The sequence below is a fragment of the Pseudophryne corroboree genome, chromosome 3 (assembly GCF_028390025.1).
Source record: "Pseudophryne corroboree isolate aPseCor3 chromosome 3, aPseCor3.hap2, whole genome shotgun sequence".
NCBI lineage: Eukaryota > Metazoa > Chordata > Amphibia > Anura > Myobatrachidae > Pseudophryne > Pseudophryne corroboree.
The window spans coordinates 681,244,193-681,267,631 of record NC_086446.1 but is presented as its reverse complement, the minus strand read 5'-3'; the positions used below and the strand labels follow the sequence as shown (position 1 = coordinate 681,267,631).

Below are 23,439 nucleotides of genomic sequence, written 5' to 3'. Positions count from 1 at the left end.
CGAGAAATCAAGTCCTGGATGGTACTTGCCTCTGGGCTCCGATCCCCCGGGTCCATGAGGCCTGAGTATACTGTCACTGACCTAGGTTGGAGGTGTTGTGAACTCGGGGGTTCTCCCTATGGCAGGGGAGAGGAACCACAGTTGGGTCGGAACAGGGATGGCTTAATATAGGTCTTCCTCATACAGGACTCTGACAGTAAAGCTTGGTGAAAATATTAAAGAACTTTATTGCAGGAAGAGAGCAACACAATGTCACATGGCAGAGAAGGAACGTATGGGGAAATGTCCAGGCCTATAGGAGAACTTGTAAGCAATGCTAAGGATTCCAGGAAAAGAAGTACTTGTGAGTGTTGGTACAAGATAATAATGACTAAAGAACTTGTAAGTGATGTTTTTAAAGATACCGGTGATTTGAAGAACTGGTGAACGGTTGTTAAAGACTCTGACGATTTGAAACACTTGTGAGTGGTGGTTAAAGACACTGATGATTTGTAGAACTTGAGAACGATGGTTAAAGACACTGATGATTTGTAGAACTTGACAAAGGTGGTTAAAGACACTGATGATTTGTAGAGCTTGTGAACGGTGGTTAAAGACACTGATGATTTGTAGAGCTTGTGAACGGTGGTCAAAGACACTGATGATTTGTATAACTTGAGAGCAGTGATTAAAGACACTGATGATTTGTACAACTTGAGAGCGGTGATTAAAGACACTGATGATTTGTAGAACTTGAGAGCGGTGGTTAAAGACACTGGCAACTTGTAGAACTTGGAAGCGGTGGTTAAAGACACTGATGATTTGTATGACTTGTGAGCGGTGATTAAAGACACTGATGATTTGTAGAAGTTGAGAGCGGTGATTAAAGACACTGATGATTTGTAGAACTTGAGAGCGGTGATTAGCCCACAGCACACGCTGACTCCAAGAAGCACTGGTGACTGGATTGCAGAGAAACACACCAGCCGCAGTATACGCTGAACTGTGCAGCAACTGGCACCTGGAAGTGCCGGAGACACTGGGGTACGACTGCAGAGAGATAGGTCGGGAACAAGAGCACTGGCATCCACGTCAGGGGAAAAGACGATACTCAGGCGCCGAGGCTCTGCCCGGCGTCTGACTTTGAATCTCGCGCCTCCGCTGGATTGGCGGAACAGTCCGATGCTCCCCGCCCACGTGATGCCGGGTGTCAGGGCGGCTCCCCTGCCCCGGGGAACCGCCGGGAGCCGCGCCAGCCAGACGCCGGAGCCCGTGGACCACCAAAGACGGAGGCCGCAACACAGACCAGCAGGCACGCAGGGGTAAGCGCGGTGAACGCCGCCTATGGCGTGTGACAGCATTCTCTCAATCAGCTTCATGTGGTAGTCTCCTGGAATGGTTTTGAATTAACAGGTGTGCCTTGTCAAGAGTAAATCTGTGGAATTACTTGCCTTCTTAATGTGTTTGAGACCATCAGTTGTGTTGTGCAGAGGTAGGGTTAGTAGAGTACACAGTGGACACCCCTATTTGACTACTATTCTAATCCATATTATGGCACGAACCCCCCAACTCAGCAAAGAGAAACAACAGTCCATCATTACTTTAAGATATGAAGGTCAGTCGAGATGAAAAATTTCAAGAACTTTGAATGTATCCTCAAGTGCAGTTGCAAAAACCATCACACGCTATGATGAAACTGGCTCTCATGAGGACCGCCCCAGGAAAGGAAGACCAAGAGTAACCTCTGCTGCAGAGGATAAGTTCATTAGAGTTGCAAGCCTCAGAAACCACTACTTAACAGCACCTCAGATTAGAGCTCACATAAATTATTCACAGAGTTCAAGTAACATCAACTGTTCAGAGGAGACTGCGTGAATCAGGCCTTCATGGTTGGTTTGCTGTGAAGAAGCCACTACTGAGGATGAACAAGAAGAAGGAGAAGAGAATTGTTTGGGCCAAGAAACACAAGGAATGGACATTAGACCAGTGGGAATCTGTACTTTGGTCTGATGAGTTCAAATTTGAGATTTTTGGTTCCAACCGCCGTGTCTTTGTGAGACTCAAAGAAGTTGAGCGGATGGTTTCTGCATGTATAGTTTCCACTGTGAAGCATAGAGAAGGAGGTGTGAGGGGTGCTTTGCTGGTGACACTGTTGGTGATTTATTCAAAATTAAAGGCAGACTTAACCAGCATGGCTACCACAGCATTCTACAGTGCCATGCCATCCCATCTGGTTTGCGCTTACTGGGACCATTATTTGTTTTTCTACAAGACAATGACCCCAAACACACCTCCAGGCTATGTAAGAGCTACTTGACCAAGTAGGAAAGTGATGGTGTGCTGCGTTAGTTGACCTGGCCACCACAATCACCCGACCTAAACCCAATTGAGATGGTTTGGGATAAGTTGGACCGCAGAGTGAAGGAAAGCAGCCAACAAGTGCTCAGCACCTCTGGGAACTCCTTCAAGACTGTTGGAAAACCATTCCAGGAAACTACCTCATGAAGCTGATTGAGAGAATGCCAAGAGTGTGCAAAGCTGTCATCAAAGCAAAAGGGGGCTACTTTGAGGAATCTAAAATATAAAACATCTTTTGATATTTTTAACACTTTTTTGTTTACAACATAATTCCATATGTGTTCTTTCATAGTTTTGAAAACCATTTCATGAGAAGGTGTGTCCAAACTTTTGACTGGCACTGTGTATACATACTGTAACATATAAGTACATACCATTGATTTTATACACATGGTGTATGAATATCATCTAGAGATATAGAGAGTGTGTGTTTACAACCAGATACAGTTGCCATATTAGAGTTTTCTATAGTACATGAATATCAATTGGTGACATAGAGAATATGTATCAACAATAAGATATAGTTGCAATATTGGAATTAGCTGCTATTACTAGCAGAAGGATCTAATTTTGCAACATTATATGTACAAATGTATCTACTGACTGGCAATTGATAAACATAGATGACTCATCTTCACTGTACTTGGAACCAGAATTAAAAACGAGGAATTTAAAACTATTTGATACCGGTCTGGAACCAATACACTGATACCCCTAGATACACATATATACCACAGTAAGGGAAATAATATAGAATGTGAAATGACAATAGTATATAGAAACTGAATCTGTGGAGAGTAATGTACATGTGTGAATCGGAATAGGCTATAAAAACACACAGAATTGTGTGTTAATTGAAATAAGAAATAAATAAATAACGGAACAGATATTTTTTATTTTCTTTTATTGCTCACATTTTTTCTATCTTTGAGCACATTCTATTATACTCTGAAATGTTTTAATGTTATTTTTTCGCTAAGGCATGAAGTTCCGCAAGACAGCAATTTTTAAATGTATTAATAAAAGTGAATTCTTATATTGCATGCACCTTACAGATACAACCCCTTTTTCTCTTCCGTATGTTGTTGCACTCTACCATACAGGTCTGATTGGTGGATTGCTTCATAGATGTTTGTTCTCCTCTGTCCACAGAGGAATGCTGTAGCTCTGACAAAGTGACCATCATGTTCATGGTCACCTCCCTGACAAGGGCCCTTCTCCCCCGATCGCTCAGTTTAGACAGCCGGACAGTTCTAGGACGAGTCCTGGTGGTTTCAAACTTCTTCCATTTACGGATGATGGATGCCACTGTGCTCATTGGGACCTTCAAAGCAGCAGATATATTTCTGTACCCTTCCCCAGATTTGTGCCTCGAAACACTCCTGTCTCGGAGGTCTACAGACAATTCCTTTGACGTCATGCTTAGTTTATGATCAGAGATGCACTGTCAAGTGTGGGACCTTATATAGACAGGTGTGTCCCTTACCAAATCATGTCCAATCAACTGAATTTCCCACAGGTGGACTCCAATTAAGCTGTAGGAACATCTCAAGGATGATCAGTGGAAACAGGATGCACCTGAGCTCAAATTTGAGCTTCATGGCAAAGGCTGCGATTTCTTAGTTTTTTTATTTTCAATAAATTTGCAAAAATCACATAAAAGTTTTTTTCACACTGTCATTATAGGGTATTGTGTGAAGAATTTTGAGGCAATTTTTTATTTATTTATTCCATTTTAGAATGAGGCTATAACATAACAAAATGTGGAAAAAGTGAAGCATTGTGAATACTTTCCGGATGCACTGTATGGGGGGGAAAACACAATAGCCCCACAGGGAAAAAACACACAATGTCTCCCCACTGGAACACACATGTACACATTGTCCCCGACAGGGAAAAAAAACACACACATTGGCCTACACAAAAAATGAGACTCCTAGATTAAATGAGAGCTCCCAGAGGAAAAAAAAACAACACATTGTTATATTGCCCCCGCAGCCAGAAATAATGGGCCTAATTCAGATCTGATCGCAGCAGCAAATTTGGTAGCTAATGGGCAAAACCATGTGCACTGCCGGGGGGCAGATATAACATGTGCAAAGAGAGTTAGATTTGGGTGGGTTATTTTGTTTCTTTGCAGGGTAAATACTGACTGCTTTATTTTTACACTGCAATTTAGATTTTAGTTTGAACACACCCCACCCAAATGTAACTCTTGTCTGCACATGTTATAGCCACCTCCCCCCACCCCCCCTGCAGTGCACATGGTTTTGCCCATTAGCTAACAAATTTGCTGCTGTGATCAGATCTGAATTAGGCGCTATGAAGCAAACATTGATTCCACTAGACCCCTAAAGAAGACTGACCCCACATGCTGTTCTGTCACAGATAGCTGCAGAGCTAATCACAGGAGACCAGCTTCCACCCCCAGACCCATCACCTTCCTCAGCCGCATCATCTTCCTTAACCCACAGCCCCTTCCTACGTAATGTAATGTGTGTAATGTGCCCTACCTGGCATAATGTGCATAAGGGGTTCTACTTGGCGTAATGTATATAAGGGGCTCAACCTAGGGTGAGTCATATAATATTGTTTCAGGGGCATAATATGGTGTCAGCGGCATTACTGAGTGGTGCATAATTTGGTGCAAGTGGTATTACTGCGTGGGGCGTAAATAATATGGTGCAAGGGGTATTACTGTGTGGGGCATAATATAGTGCAAGGATCATTGCTATGTGGGGCATAATTTGGTGCAAAGAGGCATTACTGTGTGGGGCAAAAATAAAATGGTGCAAATGACATTACTGTGTGGCACATAATATGGTGCAAGGGGCATTACTGTGTGGGGCATAAATAAAATGGTGCAAATGACATTACTGTGTGGCGCTTAATATGGTGCAAGGGGATTTTTTTGTGTTTTCTCTGGGAGCCAAAAATTCTAGAAACAGCCCTGCTCCCAAGTCAGATTATATGGCACATTGTGTATCCCCCCAATTCACATTATAACACACTTTGCTCCTTGTTCAAATTATATGCCACACTGCCCCTTACCCCATGTTATTTTTTTTACTAACTGTTTTACTAACTGCTGATCTTATTTTCTATGAAAAAACCAAAGGAAAAGAGGGGGAGATTGAAAAAGGGTGGGAGGTGAGGGAAACAAAATACCAAAAGTGCCTAGATCTCAAACCATTGCTGTTCAATAAGCCACAGATTGAAAATTTAAGGCAAGATCACCAGGTGGAGCAAAATTTCAGATGTTTCTCCACACCGAGAAATAACTCCTCCATATCCATATATAGATCTATCCTGGAAAACCCTTCCTTCAGAGAGGGTGGAGACGAATACTTCCAATGGTCCTTTAAACTTTATTTCATTTAAATAATAATTCTGCAAACCATGTTGCATGTGTGTGCACTCACATGAATACAGATGCTTTGATATTGATCCACAAATCCATGTTCTTACCCATAAAACTTTTTGAAGTGCCCTATGCTGTCTCTATACAGTGGCACTAGGATCCCAGAATGTCAAAGATGTTGCTTCCAATCCTTGTGCGCCATTATATCGTTCGTCTTCAGCCCATGAGAGTCTTTATAAAGGAGAGAGGTTATATTACAGTACAACCCAAGTGTCTGTTTCCGCTTTTCCGCACACCACCTGTGCTACCCCATATGTTCCTGGCTGGATCTGGTACAGCCATTACATATGTGAATTGTGTACCTGTTGTGCACACCTGCTGCATTAACCCAGTGCCATTATGCAAATCTGTTCTGATTGATTCACAAACCAAAGCCCTGGTTAAGTTATCTATCATGTGAACTGACCTCCATCAAACACCGCTGCCACCTATACCTACTATAGTGTCCATTAGAGAAAAACAATGCATGTGACACCTCAAAAGATCATTTGTACTGCAGGTTTAGAGGTTCGCAAAGATCTTCCAGCTGTAAACAATACTCAGAGTTGCGATTACCCCTCAGTACTAGAACCTATTTCTCCGTGAGACTGCCTTGAAGTAAGTGCTCATGGATGGTTTGTAGCCATGATGTGTGATGAGTTTGTTTTCATTGAGACTCGTGATAACATCCAATTCATGTATGGGTTGTGATGTGTGCATGTGTTTTTTTGTTTTGTTTATTGTTTTTATTTAACTGTGTTCAATTTACTTCAAGGTAACAACTGATATTTTGACAAGAGATGCTAAAGATATAGCTTTTGCTGATTACAGTCCCAGTTGGAAATTTCATCGTAAAATGGTTCATTCTGCAGTGACAATGTTTGGGGAAGGGACCATCGCCATTGAGAAAATCAGTAAGTACACATAACATGACAGCTTGATGTTTGTGCTTCAGTAGGGACATATAGGTGGACTGTGAGCACTACAGTCCCAAGTGGAAATGTCATCATAAAGTGGTTCATTCGGCACTGACCATGTTTGGGGAATGGACCATCGCCATTGAGAAGATCAGTAAGTACACATACTGTAACATGACAGGTTGATGTTTGTGCTTCTGTGGGGACATATATGTGTACTGTGAGCACTATATCAATAAAGGGAGTCAGTGTTGCCATATGTATTATACATTTCACCCCACATGACAATGTTTCATATATTACCTGATTTATATATAAATATATATATATATATATATATATATATATATAGAGAGAGAGAGAGAGAGAGAGATAAAGATATAGATAAATATAGATCGATAGAAATATATCAACTGTTACAAGGGCAATAAAGCAATAAGGGGTATGGTTAAATGAAAAAACAAAGTGGCACAAAAAATGTTGCTTTTCACTTTGTAATTTTCAACATTTATATATTCTGAGTCTGACGTGCCCAGACAGCCCTTGCGATAAAGGGCTTTTCCAGCGGGGAGATACCAAACATCTTTCGCCTTTGTGAAAGATATTAAAATGCTCAGCACATCCATCCATCCATCAGCGTACATGACCTCAGACCTGCACATCACTTCGTGTTCTACTCAGATTCAGCCCTTTTGCCACTGAAGTGAAGAGAGGAGCTGCCTGGCTAGGATAGATAAGAAGGTGAACAGAAAAAAGGAAGAAGATAGATACAGTACAGAGATAAGAGCATGCAAGCAAGAGGGAAATTCACAGGAGGAGGGGCCCAAAAATCAATAAAGTTATATAAAAAGGGGGGGGGGGGATTAATTGAGCTATATAAAGGGGTGCACAAAATCAATTATAAACTATATTTTTAACGTTAAAATGTTTAATCCCTACTTTTTCAGTACTTGGTGTTTCAGTAAAATGGGAATGTTTGGATCGTCAAATCTCCCAAATGTTTTAGAGTGGCCCAATCAAAGTTTATACTTTAAAACCCCTGCTATATAGTGTAGTGGTTTAAGCCTTAACAAGGGCAAAATTGCACATTTTGCTCAAATTTATAGTAATTTCGTGAATTTCACAATGTTTTGTCAAAGTGTGATGTGATAGGGCATTTTTAAACTTCAAACTGTATGTAACTGGGGCATTTTTCATAGGAATATGGACGAATCAGAAGAGCAATTCTGAAAACATTGAAGGAAAGATAAATCAATACAGCTCACTATAGCTATTATGGAATTTGCAACCTTTGGTTTAGATATACAGTATATGTTGCTATTCAACTTATTTTTATACATATGCGTTTAACTGTAAATTATTTAAGAATAATATAGTAATTTCCCCTTGATGAAGTCCTGTTGCTGACGGACGAAACGCGTTGGGAGTAGAGATGAGCGGATTCGGTTTTACTCGGTTTTACTCGGTTCTCAAAACCGAATCTTATTGGCTCACGGATGTCACGTGTTTTGGATAGCCAATAAGATTCGGTTTTGAGAACCGAGTAAAACCGAGTAAAACCGAATCCGCTCATCTCTAGTTGGGAGTACCTGCAGACACCTCCTCTTGATGGACAGATAAGCCTAAAACTATTTTAAATCCTATACGCATGCATTTCAGTCATTTTTATGGACAGATAAGCCTGATATAATTTTTATTCTGTACGCATGCTATACAGCTATTTTTATGTGTGTTTTTATGTGATTATGTTATTAAATCTTTTGTACTTTTAATATATATACTGCTCAGGCTATAAATTCATATTCTATGGGAATAAGCTAGTTCCCTAATAAGGCCTGTAAAACTAAACAGTAACATAATACGTAACATAAACGGTACACACTATGTTAGTTTTCTTCTGTTTTATCCGCATGTTATTAATCCACAAAAAGACTACCACTTGAGTCAAGTCTCTACCTACCAGATAAGTGTTTTAAATCGATCCTTATCATCCGTTTTTCTATACCTTCATTTTCCCTGACCCTAATAATCACACTCTTGGGCGCTTGTTTTCCCAATTCTTGCAACAAATTTTATATGCACGCCAAGCATATTTTTATGTATTACAAGCTGCCGCTCTGATAATTTATTGAGAAGTGCTTTTATATGAAATAGGGATTCTTACCTCACATATTTTCTTTACTATATCCACTACGTTTTATCATATTTTTAAACAATACTTTCACTGTATACCCTGTGCATAATTACCACATAAATTGCACCCGAGCGCCGTGGTCTCCAATTCTATATAATAATATAGTAATGTTTAATAACATGACATGCTCCATCTTGTGGTAAAGTATGAGAATACTTGTTCAGTGACTTCAACTTGCTGCTTTCATTAAATATAAGTATGTTTCTGAAATAATGTAATCATATCAAACTAACTTTACAGTAGGTGCATAATCAATACATTGACAAGACACTATGTGCTGTGGGGGGGGGGGGGTAAAGTGCATGTGCCAAGTCGGAATTTTTTTTTTTTTGGGGGGGGGGGGGGGGGGGTTTGTAGGGAGGTGGCACATGTGCATCTATTAAAGCCAATATAAAAATGCATATAGTACAGTTCAGTATTTGCCCTGTAAGTAAAAATTAAAAATTAAAATGCATTTGTACCTCTGTAGTGCAACCTTGCCTGATTCTCCAGAAGCAAATTTTGCACTATGTCGCATTTACACTTAACTGAATCAAGTCCCATAATGTGGACTGTCTAATTGTCATTTTGCTTGCAGCTCTGGTGACACTCAGTGGCCAGCCTTTGTCAATGCATGACTACCCTAGTACTGTAATATTGAATATAGTCTATTGGAGATTTTTCCTGGTTCACTTATTCTTATTCTTATTATTAATAATAAAAATAATAACAGTTTCTCATACAGCACAAATTTTGTTGCGCCTTACAATTGGAAACAACAGTGATAAAACAAAACTGGGTAATAACAAACAGTCATAGAGGTAGGAAGGCCCTGCTCACAAGCTTACAGTCTATACTGAAATAGACACTGATGCACAAGGATACAGTAGGTATTATCTATTGCATATTGGTCCACCAGATTGCAAAGGTTCTTGGTGGGCTGTATGATGTGATCACACAGCGATGTTGGCCAGGTGTCAGCATACCTCCCAACTTTTACCCTACCAGAAGAGGGACACACGCGCGGCGAAGCCGTGCGTGCTCCCGAAAAGGGGCGTGATCTACAAAAGGGGGCGTGGCTTCATGGGAGGACCCACGATCGCGAGCCACGCCCCCGTTTTCGTCACTGAGGGGGCATGCCCAGTGCTCTGTGAGCAGCTGGCATGCCCCCTCTCCCTCTGTCTCTACTGAATAGACGCTTTGCGCGTGCGCACAGCGTCTATTCACCGCTGCTCTGCTAAGCAGGGCAGCGAGTGATAGAGACTCCCAACTGCCCCCCCCACCGCGGGACACTGTGGCCCGCGGGTGGGACAGCGGAACAGTCCCCCAAAAACGGGACTGTCCCGCGAAAATCGGGACAGTTGGGAGGTATGTGTCAGGAGGATGGGAAAGTGAAGAAACAGAAAGTATGTGAGGATATGTGTGGACTGTATAGTGAGGATGTAATTGGATAGGAACGTTTATGAAGGTTATGTGGCTGGTTTCGGAATTTGATAAGCTTGTGTGAAGAGGTTCAGGGAACGCTTGAAGGTTTGGAGACTAAGGGGGACATTTACTAAGCAGTGATAAGAGTGGAGAAGTGAGCCAGTGGAGAAGTTGCCCCATCAACCAATCAGCAGCTCTGTCTATTTTTATAGTATGCAAATTATAGATATTACTTCAGTGCTGATTGGTTGATGGGGCAACTTCTCCACCGGCTCACTTCTCCGCTCTTATTACCGCTTAGTAAATGTCCCACTAAAGGAGAGTCTTACTGTGCTTGGGAGGACATTCCACAGAGTGGATGCAGCCCGAAGAAAGTGCTGCAATCGTGAATGGGAGTGAATAATGAGTATGGATAAGAAATGTAGCTCTTGTGCAGAGCAGAGAGGTCGGGTAGGGAGATATTTTTATATAAGGGAAGAGATGTAAGTTGGTGTAGTTTGGTTAATGGCCTTGCATTTGAGTAAAAGTATTTTGTATTGAATATGGTAGAATACCGATAACCAATAGAGCAGGCCTGGCCAACCTGTTGCTCTCCAGCTGTTGTAAAACTACAAGTCCCATCATGCTTTGCCACAGTTTTGCTATTAAGGAATGCTAAAAATGTGGCAGGGCATGCTGGTATGTGTAGTTTCACAACATCTGGAGAGCCACAGGTTGGCCAGGCCTGCAATAGAGGGACTGACAGAGTGGATCTGCGGATGATGTATGTCTAGCGAGGAAGATAAGCCTCGTACCTGCATTCAGAATGGATTGTAGTGGTGAGAGTTTCTTTTTGGTAAGACCAGTAAGAAGATGGATTCAAGTTTTTGCAGTGTCTTGTGTAAGATATGGTCGTATTTTGGAAATGTTTTTTAGATGCATGTAACATGATTTTGAGACAGATTGATTGTATGTGAGGAACAAAGGACAGTTCAGAGTTAAGGATGACACCTAGGCAGCAATCATGTGGGGTAGGATTGGTTGTTGCTTTCTCAACATATCAGGTTGGTAACTAGAGATGTGCACTTGAAATTTTTCGGGTTTTGTGTTTTGGTTTTGGGTTCGGTTCCGCGGCCGTGTTTTGGGTTCGACCGCGTTTTGGCAAAACCTCACCGAATTTTTTTTGTCGGATTCGGGTGTGTTTTGGATTCGGGTGTTTTTTTCAAAAAACACTAAAAAACAGCTTAAATCATAGAATTTGGGGGTCATTTTGATCCCAAAGTATTATTAACCTCAAAAACCATAATTTCCACTCATTTTCAGTCTATTCTGAATACCTCACACCTCACAATATTATTTTTAGTCCTAAAATTTGCACCGAGGTCGCTGGATGACTAAGCTAAGCGACCCTAGTGGCCGACACAAACACCGGGCCCATCTAGGAGTGGCACTGCAGTGTCACGCAGGATGGCCCTTCCAAAAAACACTCCCCAAACAGCACATGACGCAAAGAAAAAAAGAGGCGCAATGAGGTAGCTGTGTGAGTAAGATAAGCGACCCTAGTGGCCGACACAAACACCTGGCCCATCTAGGAGTGGCACTGCAGTGTCACGCAGGATGGCCCTTCCAAAAAACACTCCCCAAACAGCACATGACGCAAAGAAAAATTAAAGAAAAAAGAGGTGAAAGATGGAATTGTCCTTGGGCCCTCCCACCCACCCTTATGTTGTATAAACAGGACATGCACACTTTAACCAACCCATCATTTCAGTGACAGGGTCTGCCACACGACTGTGACTGAAATGACGGGTTGGTTTGGACCCCCACCAAAAAAGAAGCAATTAATCTCTCCTTGCACAAACTGGCTCTACAGAGGCAAGATGTCCACCTCATCATCATCCTCCGATATATCACCGTGTACATCCCCCTCCTCACAGATTATCAATTCGTCCCCACTGGAATCCACCATCTCAGCTCCCTGTGTACTTTGTGGAGGCAATTGCTGCTGGTCAATGTCTCCACGGAGGAATTGATTATAATTCATTTTAATGAACATCATCTTCTCCACATTTTCTGGAAGTAACCTCGTACGCCGATTGCTGACAAGGTGAGCGGCGGCACTAAACACTCTTTCGGAGTACACACTTGTGGGAGGGCAACTTAGGTAGAATAAAGCCAGTTTGTGCAAGGGCCTCCAAATTGCCTCTTTTTCCTGCCAGTATAAGTACGGACTGTGTACGTGCCTACTTGGATGCGGTCACTCATATAATCCTCCACCATTCTTTCAATGGGGAGAGAATCATATGCAGTGACAGTAGACGACATGTCCGTAATCGTTGACAGGTCCTTCAGTCCGGACCAGATGTCAGCATCAGCAGTCGCTCCAGACTGCCCTGCATCACCGCCAGCGGGTGGGCTCGGAATTCTGAGCCTTTTCCTCGCACCCCCAGTTGCGGGAGAATGTGAAGGAGGAGATGTTGACAGGTCGCGTTCCGCTTGACTTGACAATTTTCTCACCAGCAGGTCTTTGAACCCCAGCAGACTTGTGTCTGCCGGAAAGAGAGATCCAAGGTAGGTTTTAAATCTAGGATCGAGCACGGTGGCCAAAATGTAGTGCTCTGATTTCAACAGATTGACCACCCGTGAATCCTTGTTAAGCGAATTAAGGGCTCCATCCACAAGTCCCACATGCCTAGCGGAATCGCTCCGTGTTAGCTCCTCCTTCAATGTCTCCAGCTTCTTCTGCAAAAGCCTGATGAGGGGAATGACCTGACTCAGGCTGGCAGTGTCTGAACTGACTTCACGTGTGGCAAGTTCAAAGGGCAGCAGAACCTTGCACAACGTTGAAATCATTCTCCACTGCGCTTGAGACAGGTGCATTCCACCTCCTATATCGTGCTGAATTGTATAGGCTTGAATGGCCTTTTGTTGCTCCTCCAACCTCTGAAGCATATATAGGGTTGAATTCCACCTCGTTACCACTTCTTGCTTCAGATGATGGCAGGGCAGGTTCAGGCGTTTTTGGTGCTGCTCCAGTCTTCTGTACGTGGTGCCTGTACGCCGAAAGTGTCCCGCAATTCTTCTGGCCACCGACAGCATCTCTTGCACGCCCCTGTCGTTTTTTAAAAAATTCTGCACCACCAAATTCAAGGTATGTGCAAAACATGGGACGTGCTGGAATTTACCCAGATTTAATGCACACACAATATTGCTGGCGTTGTCCGATGCCACAAATCCACAGGAGAGTCCAATTGGGGTAAGCCATTCCGCGATGATCTTCCTCAGTTGCCGTAAGAGGTTTTCAGCTGTGTGCGTATTCTGGAAACCGGTGATACAAAGCGTAGCCTGCCTAGGAAAGAGTTGGCGTTTGCGAGATGCTGCTACTGGTGCCGCCGCTGCTGTTCTTGCGGCGGGAGTCCATACATCTACCCAGTGGGCTGTCACAGTCATATAGTCCTGACCCTGCCCTGCTCCACTTGTCCACATGTCCGTGGTTAAGTGGACATTGGGTACAGCTGCATTTTTTAGGACACTGGTGACTCTTTTTCTGAGGTCTGTGTACATTTTCGGTATCGCCTGCCTAGAGAAATGGAACCTAGATGGTATTTGGTACCGGGGACACAGTACCTCCAACAAGTCTCTAGTTGGCTCTGCAGTAATGATGGATACCGGAACCACGTTTCTCACCACCCAGGATGCCAAGGCCTCAGTTATCCGCTTTGCAGCAGGATGACTGCTGTGATATTTCATCTTCCTCGCAAAGGACTGTTGGACAGTCAATTGCTTGGTGGAAGTAGTAAAAGTGGTCTTACGATTTCCCCTCTGGGATGACCATCGACTCCCAGCAGCAACAACAGCAGCGCCAGCAGCAGTAGGCGTTACACGCAAGGATGCATCGGAGGAATCCCAGGCAGGAGAGGAATCGTCAGAATTGCCAGTGACATGGCCTGCAGGACTATTGGCATTCCTGGGGAAGGAGGAAATTGACACTGAGGGAGTTGGTGGGGTGGTTTGCGTGAGCTTGGTTACAAGAGGAAGGGATTTACTGGTCAGTGGACTGCTTCCGCTGTCACCCAAAGTTTTTGAACTTGTCACTGACTTATTATGAATGCGCTGCAGGTGACGTATAAGGGAGGATGTTCCGAGGTGGTTAACGTCCTTAGCCCTACTTATTACAGCTTGACAAAGGCAACACACGGCTTGACAAATGTTGTCCGCATTTCTGTTGAAATACTTCCACACCGAAGAGCTGATTTTTTTGGTATTTTCACCAGGCATGTCAACGGCCATATTCCTCCCACGGACAACAGGTGTCTCCCCGGGTGCCTGACTTAAACAAACCACCTCACCATCAGAATCCTCCTTGTCAATTTCCTCCCCAGCGCCAGCAACACCCATATCCTCCTCATCCTGGTGTACTTCAACACTGACATCTTCAATCTGACTATCAGGAACTGGACTGCGGGTGCTCCTTCCAGCACTTGCAGGGGGCGTGCAAATGGTGGAAGGCGCATGCTTTTCACGTCCAGTGTTGGGAAGGTCAGGCATCGCAACCGACACAATTGGACTCTCCTTGTGGATTTGGGATTTCGAAGAACGCACAGTTCTTTGCTGTGCTTTTGCCAGCTTGAGTCTTTTCATTTTTCTAGCGAGAGGCTGAGTGCTTCCATCCTCATGTGAAGCTGAACCACTAGCCATGAACATAGGCCAGGGCCTCAGCCGTTCCTTGCCACTCCGTGTGGTAAATGGCATATTGGCAAGTTTACGCTTCTCCTCCGACAATTTTATTTTAGATTTTGGAGTCCTTTTTTTACTGATATTTGGTGTTTTGGATTTTACATGCTCTGTACTATGACATTGGGCATCGGCCTTGGCAGACGACGTTGCTGGCATTTCATCGTCTCGGCCATGACTAGTGGCAGCAGCTTCAGCACGAGGTGGAGGTGGATCTTGATCTTTCCCTAATTTTGGAACCTCAACATTTTTGTTCTCCATATTTTAATAGGCACAACTAAAAGGCACCTCAGGTAAACAATGGAGATGGATGGATACTAGTATACTTATGGATGGACCAGCGACTGCCGACACAGAGGTAGCTACAGCCGTGGACTACCGTACTGTGTCTGCTGCTAATATAGACTGGATGATAATGAGATGAAATCAATATATATATCTATAATATCACTAGTACTGCAGCCGGACATGTATATATATTTATTATGTAATGACTGATGACGGACCTGCTGGACACTGTCAGCTCAGCAGCACCGCAGACTGCTACAGTAAGCTACTATAGTAGTATGTATAAAGAAGAAAGAAAAAAAAAAACCACGGGTAGGTGGTATACAATTATGGATGGACGAGCGACTGCCGACACAGAGGTAGCTACAGCCGTGGACTACCGTACTGTGTCTGCTGCTAATATAGACTGGATGATAATGAGATGAAATCAATATATATATATATATAATATCACACTAGTACTGCAGCCGGGCAGGTAGATATATTTATTATGTAATGACTGATGACGGACCTGCTGGACACTGTCAGCTCAGCAGCACCGCAGACTGCTACAGTAAGCTACTATAGTAGTATGTATAAAGAAGAAAGAAAGAAAAAAAACCACGGGTAGGTGGTATACAATTATGGATGGACGAGCGACTGCCGACACAGAGGTAGCTACAGCCGTGGACTACCGTACTGTGTCTGCTGCTAATATAGACTGGATGATAATGAGATGAAATCAATATATATATATATAATATCACACTAGTACTGCAGCCGGACAGGTAGATATATTTATTATGTAATGACTGATGACGGACCTGCTGGACACTGTCAGCTCAGCAGCACCGCAGACTGCTACAGTAAGCTACTATAGTAGTATGTATAAAGAAGAAAGAAAAAAAAAAAACACGGGTAGGTGGTATACAATTATGGATGGACGAGCGACTGCCGACACAGAGGTAGCTACAGCCGTGGACTACCGTACTGTGTCTGCTGCTAATATAGACTGGATGATAATGAGATGAAATCAATATATATATATATATATATATATAATATCACTAGTACTGCAGCCAGACAGGTATATATATTTATTATGTAATGACTGATGACGGACCTGCTGGACACTGTCAGCTCAGCAGCACCGCAGACTGCTACAGTAAGCTACTATAGTAGTATGTATAAAGAAGAAGAAAGAAAAGAAAAAAAAACGGGTAGGTGGTATACAATATTATATATATATTATATACAATTATATATATATATATATATATATATATATATTAAACTGGTGGTGATTATTAAACTGGTGGTCAGGTCACTGGTCACACTATCAGCAACTTGCAAGTAGTACTCCTAAGCAGACAATCACAATATATATTATACTGGTGGTCAGTGTGGTCACAATGGCAGTGTGGCACTCTGGCAGCAAAAGTGTGCACTGTACGTTATATGTACTCCTGAGTCCTGCTCTCAGACTCTAACTGCTCCCCACTGTCAGTGTCTCCCCCACAAGTCAGATATACATTATACAGTCACACTATCTATCTATCACTTCAGCAAGTAGTAGTACTCCTCCTAATGCTCCCCAAAATTACTACTGTGTCTCTCTCTACTCTAGTCTCACTCTCTTCTCTATAAACGGAGAGGACGCCAGCCACGTCCTCTCCCTATGAATCTCAATGCACGTGTGAAAATGGCGGCGACGCGCGGCTCCTTATATAGAATCCGAGTCTCGCGATAGAATCCGAGCCTCGCGAGAATCCGACAGCGGGATGATGACGTTCGGGCGCGCTCGGGTTAACCGAGCAAGGCGGGAAGATCCGAGTCGCTCGGACCCGTGTAAAAAAAAAATGAAGTTCGGGCGGGTTCGGATTCCGAGGAACCGAACCCGCTCATCTCTATTGGTAACTACTATTGGTCGGCGGAAATAGAATTAATTCTGTTTTGAAAATATTAAGTTTGAGGTGGTAAAATGACATCCAAGATGAAACAGCAGAAAGGCAGTGACACGGACCAATACAAATGGTGAACAATATGGGGAGGATAGGTATAGATGATACTTAATTCCAAAAGAGCTGATTAGTTTGCCAAAAGATGTTTTATAGATTGAGAAAAGTAGAGGGCCTAAGACTAAACCTTGCGGTACTCCAACTGATAGAGATAGAGAAGAGATGGTGAATTCAGAGAAGCGGACACTGAAGGAGTGATAAGATAGGTAGGATGAGTACCAAGAAAGGGCTGTGCCCTGGAGACAGAACCGGCCCTAGGCATAGACAAACAAGCCTAGGGGCACAAGCAGCTTCTGCTGATTAAAATGATATGCAGCATGCCTATATTCTGTGTGACTGTGGCTGTATCTGCATACGTAATGCTACGTTACAGTGTATTCCTGGAAAGTGTTACTAAATTTGAAACAAAAAAGAAAATCACTTATGTGAGAGAGCGCATAAAGATTTTAAACATTTTTATTTCATATTAAAAACTATAAAATTCTATCATAGCATCAACATATGCATAATATCGCTATAGGCTTTTGAAACAATATAATTACTATTGCTACACAATAGGCACTAGCATAAAATAGAAGCACAAGTCGGTCCAGAATACAGCTCAATGTCCCGCATCAACAGATTCTAGATTCTTTATCCACAGAGTTGGTGTATGCATACCGCCGCAGCTGGGCACATCACAGACGGACACAACACGCCTCATGTGCTCAACAGTGGCAGGGAAGACATAGTGGTGACTGGTCACGGCTGTCCTCTGAGGGAAGATATCTACACCCAGGCTGCGGTGAGGTGAGACATAGTTCTCTAAACTGACAATCATCCCTCTGTTGATAGACACGTTATCATCTGAGTGTCAGGGGATGAGAGGTACTTTCCCTGTATGGTAAAGTAAGTCTGTCCATATACGAATATATTTAAAATTCCACAGTTTGAATAAAGTATTGGAGCAAGGGGGGACTTTTGCTGAATTATTTCCTGAACATTAGGCTAACTTATGAAGTTCAAGCGGTACCCATACACCAACTCTGTGGATAAAGAATCTAGAATCTGTTGATGCGGGACATTGAGCTGTATTCTAGCCACAAAGTGGAAATAAAAGGAATTTTGAAGATAATTCTGCAAATAAGTGGCAGCTGGTGATAAACACATTATCCTGGACCGACTTGTGCTTCTATTTTATGCTAGTGCCTATTGTGTAGCAATAGTAATTATATTGTTTCAAAAGCCTATAGCGATATTATGCATATGTTGATGCTATGATAGAATTTTATAGTTTTTAATATGAAATAAAAATGTTTAAAATCTTTATGCGCTCTCTCACATAAGTGATTTTCTTTTTGGGTTAAAATTTTGTAACACTTCAGAGTACTGAGTGGGAGCTGCATTTAGATTTTAAGTTGTGGTGATTAGCAAAAGTTTATTGGATATTGCATGTAAACTTATATCAGCGCCTGAATTTATATCCACACACAGACGCAGGTGGGCCTATAAATTAGGTTGGTCCTGTGCGCCTGTGTTTCCATATAATTGTATTGTTATTCCTGGAAATGACTGTAACTTAGCATTTCATATGCAGATACAGTCACAGTCGCACACAGAATATAGGCATGTTGCATTTCATTTTAATAAGAAGAAGCTGCTTGTGCATCCTAGATATATAATAATGCAAATAAGATGAATTTTCATCAAAAAAAGTTACCTAACGTTAGCAAAGCTGCCAGCTGACCCACGCCAGGCATCTACTGCTGCATGGCGTATTGAGGCAAGATGTATGCAGTGGCGCACCCAGGGGGGTTTCCGAGCACCCAGAAACCCCCCTCCACCAAAAAAAAATAATATATATATATATATTTTTTTTTTTTTTGCTACATGAGTACTATTAATGGCTGTCTAGCATCCTCTGAAGCCTGCTGTCTTCCTGGTGGTACTTGTAAGTGCTTAATAAAAGTTTACTTTATTTTAATTATAGTACATACAGTATATATCCATGTGCATACATATATATATATATATATATATATATATATATACTGTATATATATATACATGTATATACATACATATAAACACACACACACACACATATGATATATATATACATGTGTATATATACGTGTACTGTATGTATATATATATATATATATATATATATATATAGGTGTATATATATGTGTAGATATGTGTGTGTATATATATATATTTATATTTATATATATATATATATATAGACACACTAGTTTTACGGACCCAGCATATACTGTGTCACCTCAGTCCCCACCCCCGTGATTGGCTCCACCCAGTTCTAGAAACCCCCCCATGCAAATCCTGCGTTTGCCACTGGTATGAGGATACATCCGTATCCAAGCAGAGGCAGAGGTCACGGTGCTAGCGGCCATGTGAGTGCTGAGTGCGGGTGGGTTGGTTGTGCAGTAGTGTTATGTTTATAAGGACATTAATAATGTGTGTCATGTGTGTCATGTGTAAATGGCATTACTGTGTGGCATTATGTGTATAAATGCATTAATAATGTGTGGCGTAATGTATAGAAAGGGCACTACTGTGTGGTCTAATGTGAATAAAGAGCAATATGGTGTGGTTTAATGTGAATAAGGAGCAATTCAGTGTAGTGTACATAATGTGAATAAGGGGCACTACTGCGAGGAGTAATGTTTATAAGGTAAGGTGGTACTACTGTGTGATGTAATGTGAATTAGGGACACTGTCACATGATAAAATGTGAACAAAGTTGCACTACTGTTTGGCATAATTTGAATTGGGGGTACTATTGTGTGGCCATGTCCCTTCCCAGCAAGAACTCACCCCTTTTTTTGGGCTGTGCGCACTGTTCCTATTTAAAATATAGGGGGTAGGAACACCAAATTGAGGACTGCTATGGGTGAGGAGTGATAGTGCAGGAAAAGGAGTGCAGGGTCAGAGGCTGAACTAGTGGCGTGCTAGGGGACACCAGCCAAAATCTTGCCTAGGGCATCAGATTGGTTTGGTCTGGCTCTGTTCAGAGTCACAGCCAAACAGACCTATTACCATTTCAGTTCATTATTTATTCTTTCAGTTCAGTATTTACTCAACTTCTGTTCTGAGACCAGACAGTAAGACTTTGATAAGCATTTTTTTTAAATAAATTCTGTAACACAGTCCATGCTGCAGTCAGTCATACACGAGGTGATACATATTTCTATGTACATTGGTTGTTTGCAGATCACTATGCACATAGCAATGTGGATTTAATGATCGGATGAGTGAGAATGAAACTGAGACTGTAAACGTATTTGCTAATTCTAGGAATAATTGTGTAGATAGAGATCAGAGGTTTTTTAGAAGTAAAATACAATGTAGAATGCGTAAGAGGAGACACTCTTGCTTGGAAGCAGCAGCAATGCTAACAAATGGTAATGCAGCAGAAGACATCTGCTATAAATAGACGCCTCCTGCATGCATGTGTGATCCAGTGCTGTGTCCGAGGACATAGCATCGGATCACTCAGCGACATCATCGCCAGCTGAGTATCCCTTAGGTTATGCAGACCGGCCTTCCGCAGCTCCGTCGCTGAATCCAGCAACTCAGCATCAGAAGAGGGAGTTACTGGCCTCGGCACTCACAGTTTTGTCAAATGGAGACCATCACTGCCATCTACCTGCCCCCTCAAACGTCTGCAAACTGTCAATCACAGGGTTGAACCGGGCCACAGTGGTACAGGGGAACCCCTACTGCCTGGGGGACCCACTTCCTCCTCTAGGGATCAGGTTCCAGACTGTGCTCTTGAATTATGCATTATACATATGTTACCTTATACTGCACAGGGGTGTGGTGTATTTTCTACAGTGCATTCTGGTATTAATCTGGTACATTATCATGCTGCATGCACTAGCAGTATTTACTATTTATATTTAGCAAGGGGCTCAGACAATGCACTCTCTACTGGTTATGCAAACCCCCTCTTAGAGACTGGCCATACTTCTAAACATGGACTCCTTTACTGCATTCCCCCGGTGGGTCCTTCATGCACTGGTCAATCACCTGATGTTTCCAGCCTTACTGCATCCGAGAACGCAGTATCCGTACTCCTGGCATGTGCAGGTTTCCGATAAAAAAAGTCCGCTAACATAGCAATAACAATCGAATCTGAATCAGGCCATTTGTCCTCAACTCTATATTCACCCAGTACTGTTTCCATGGGGGTAATAGTGCTCACAGGAAATCTAAGGCTCATTACTTACTATAAACTATGGAACAATTTTCTTTGAATCTCATTTATATAATTTGCATGAGTGTAAAATGAGGAGCACAAAGGTGTGCCTAGTTTGCATTTAGTTATCCACGTCCTGGATCTAACCTCCTCCTCCCATCGGAACATTTTATATTTTGCACAACTGCAGAGGCCATCCCTTTTATAAAATCAGGAGGAATGGATCATTGTGCCAGCAGTGGAACCAGCGCCACAGCAGGGGGACATGGCAACTACAGGAACTGGCAAACAGGACCACCATCCCAAGACACCTGTCCTTGCGAGCATGTGCAGGGACATTTACAGTGGAGTCCCATTTGCAGTTTCACTGTGCATGATCTAGTCCCCAAGTATGCTCAGAAATATATTATTGTAAAGTCATTAGACATTGTACTCCCATTTTAATAGAAGTAAAACGTGGGTACTCTCAAGGCCGATGCAAAGTGTCTCTGCACCCTAGGCAAAGCTTCAGCCTAGCACCCCCTAACCTGCAACCGGCGCCGGTATCCTGTTCGCTGGGATGCCAACTACATCCCTTTAATTGTATTTGTATACATACGCACGCCCAGACATACGTATATTTGTATGCTCCTTACTGTGTTCCCCCCATCTGTACGTTCATTACTGTCCCGCATACAGAGACATCCTTCAGTTTTTTTCTAGATGAATTCAGTGGTGCCCTCCAGTTGCCGGCGCCCCTACGCAGCCGCCTAAAGCTGCCTAATGGTAGAGCTGGCCCTTGGTACTCCCATATAATGTAAAATAATCTGGTGCCCCTGTTTAAAATAGTGTAGTAGCCCCTTTATAATAAACATGATGAAAAGAAAAGTGCAAGTTATTATTATTATTATTATTATTATTATCCTTTATTTATATGGCGCCACAAGGGTTCCGCAGCGCCCAATTACAGAGTACATATGCACATAATCAAACAGGAAAACAGTGACTTACAGTTGAAGATAATGTAGGACAAGTACAGGGTAACTAAACATAAGTACATCAGCAGATAACACTGAGATAAATATCAGGGTGGCCGAAAACTGCAGGATTTGGACAGTTGAGGATTATTAAACTAAGAGAAGGATAAGCACATGAGGGAAGAGGGCCCTGCTCGTGAGAGCTTACACTCTAAAGGGGGCATGGTCTATGAATATGAATTCTATAATTGTAAATAAAATATAATAATAGCGAGGCATAGACAATCACACAATCTGGCCAATCTCATGTTGTATAGTTTGAGGTGACAACTGGCACACACGAAATCAGTCAGCAGGCAATCGCCATTTACTCTGCTGCAACCATCTGCCACACCCGCCGGGTGTGATACAGAAGACAGACATTTTAAAGGTCGATAGTCATTAGATCGACAGCATTACAGTAGGTCAACAGGGTGAAAAGGTTGACAAAAAACAGTTGATTTTATTTTTAATGTTATTTTCACACAAATTTGTGAAATGCGTCCTCTCACGGGCTCACCTCGCTTGCCATAAGGTTACTAAAAGTAATAGCTTGTGACAAGTTGTGGTGGTTCATACTGATGGGGGCACTAATTAATATTATAAGGCGCACCGCATTCTTAATTACATTTATATGGGGACATGCAAGCTTTATTTTTTATTAAAACGGGCATATAATTTTTTTTCTAGTGGTAATGGGTTCCTGAAAGGACAATTAGTAAAAATGTGTCCCACACCCCTTCCCCTACAGATGTGGAGAATATTGCCAGCCGTTTTGATTTTCAACCTTGAAACCACTTGATAATACATCCAGTAGTATAGGGTAACTGTACAATCGGCAATTATTTGCGATGAGTTAGATCCACAAAATTTGTACTCTCTTGCATTTCCCCTAGAATCTTGTAAAAGGTTTTTCATCTGTCGCATGGGTTGTGCTGGGGGCATTATGTGTCAGTGTGTCTACTCTAGACTAATGAACTAGATCATCTG

The 23,439-nt window shown here is 42.4% G+C and overlaps 1 protein-coding gene across 1 annotated transcript in view; it reads left to right on the top strand.

The window, feature by feature from the left end:
* The window catches only part of LOC135056584 (steroid 17-alpha-hydroxylase/17,20 lyase), a 65,498-nt gene that overhangs the window by 10,625 nt on the left and 31,434 nt on the right, over positions 1-23,439 (top strand). Inside the window, exon 2 of the mRNA XM_063961939.1 lies at positions 6,513-6,651. Coding sequence (XP_063818009.1) covers positions 6,513-6,651 — 139 coding nt within the window. The remainder of the gene's footprint in view (positions 1-6,512; positions 6,652-23,439) is intronic.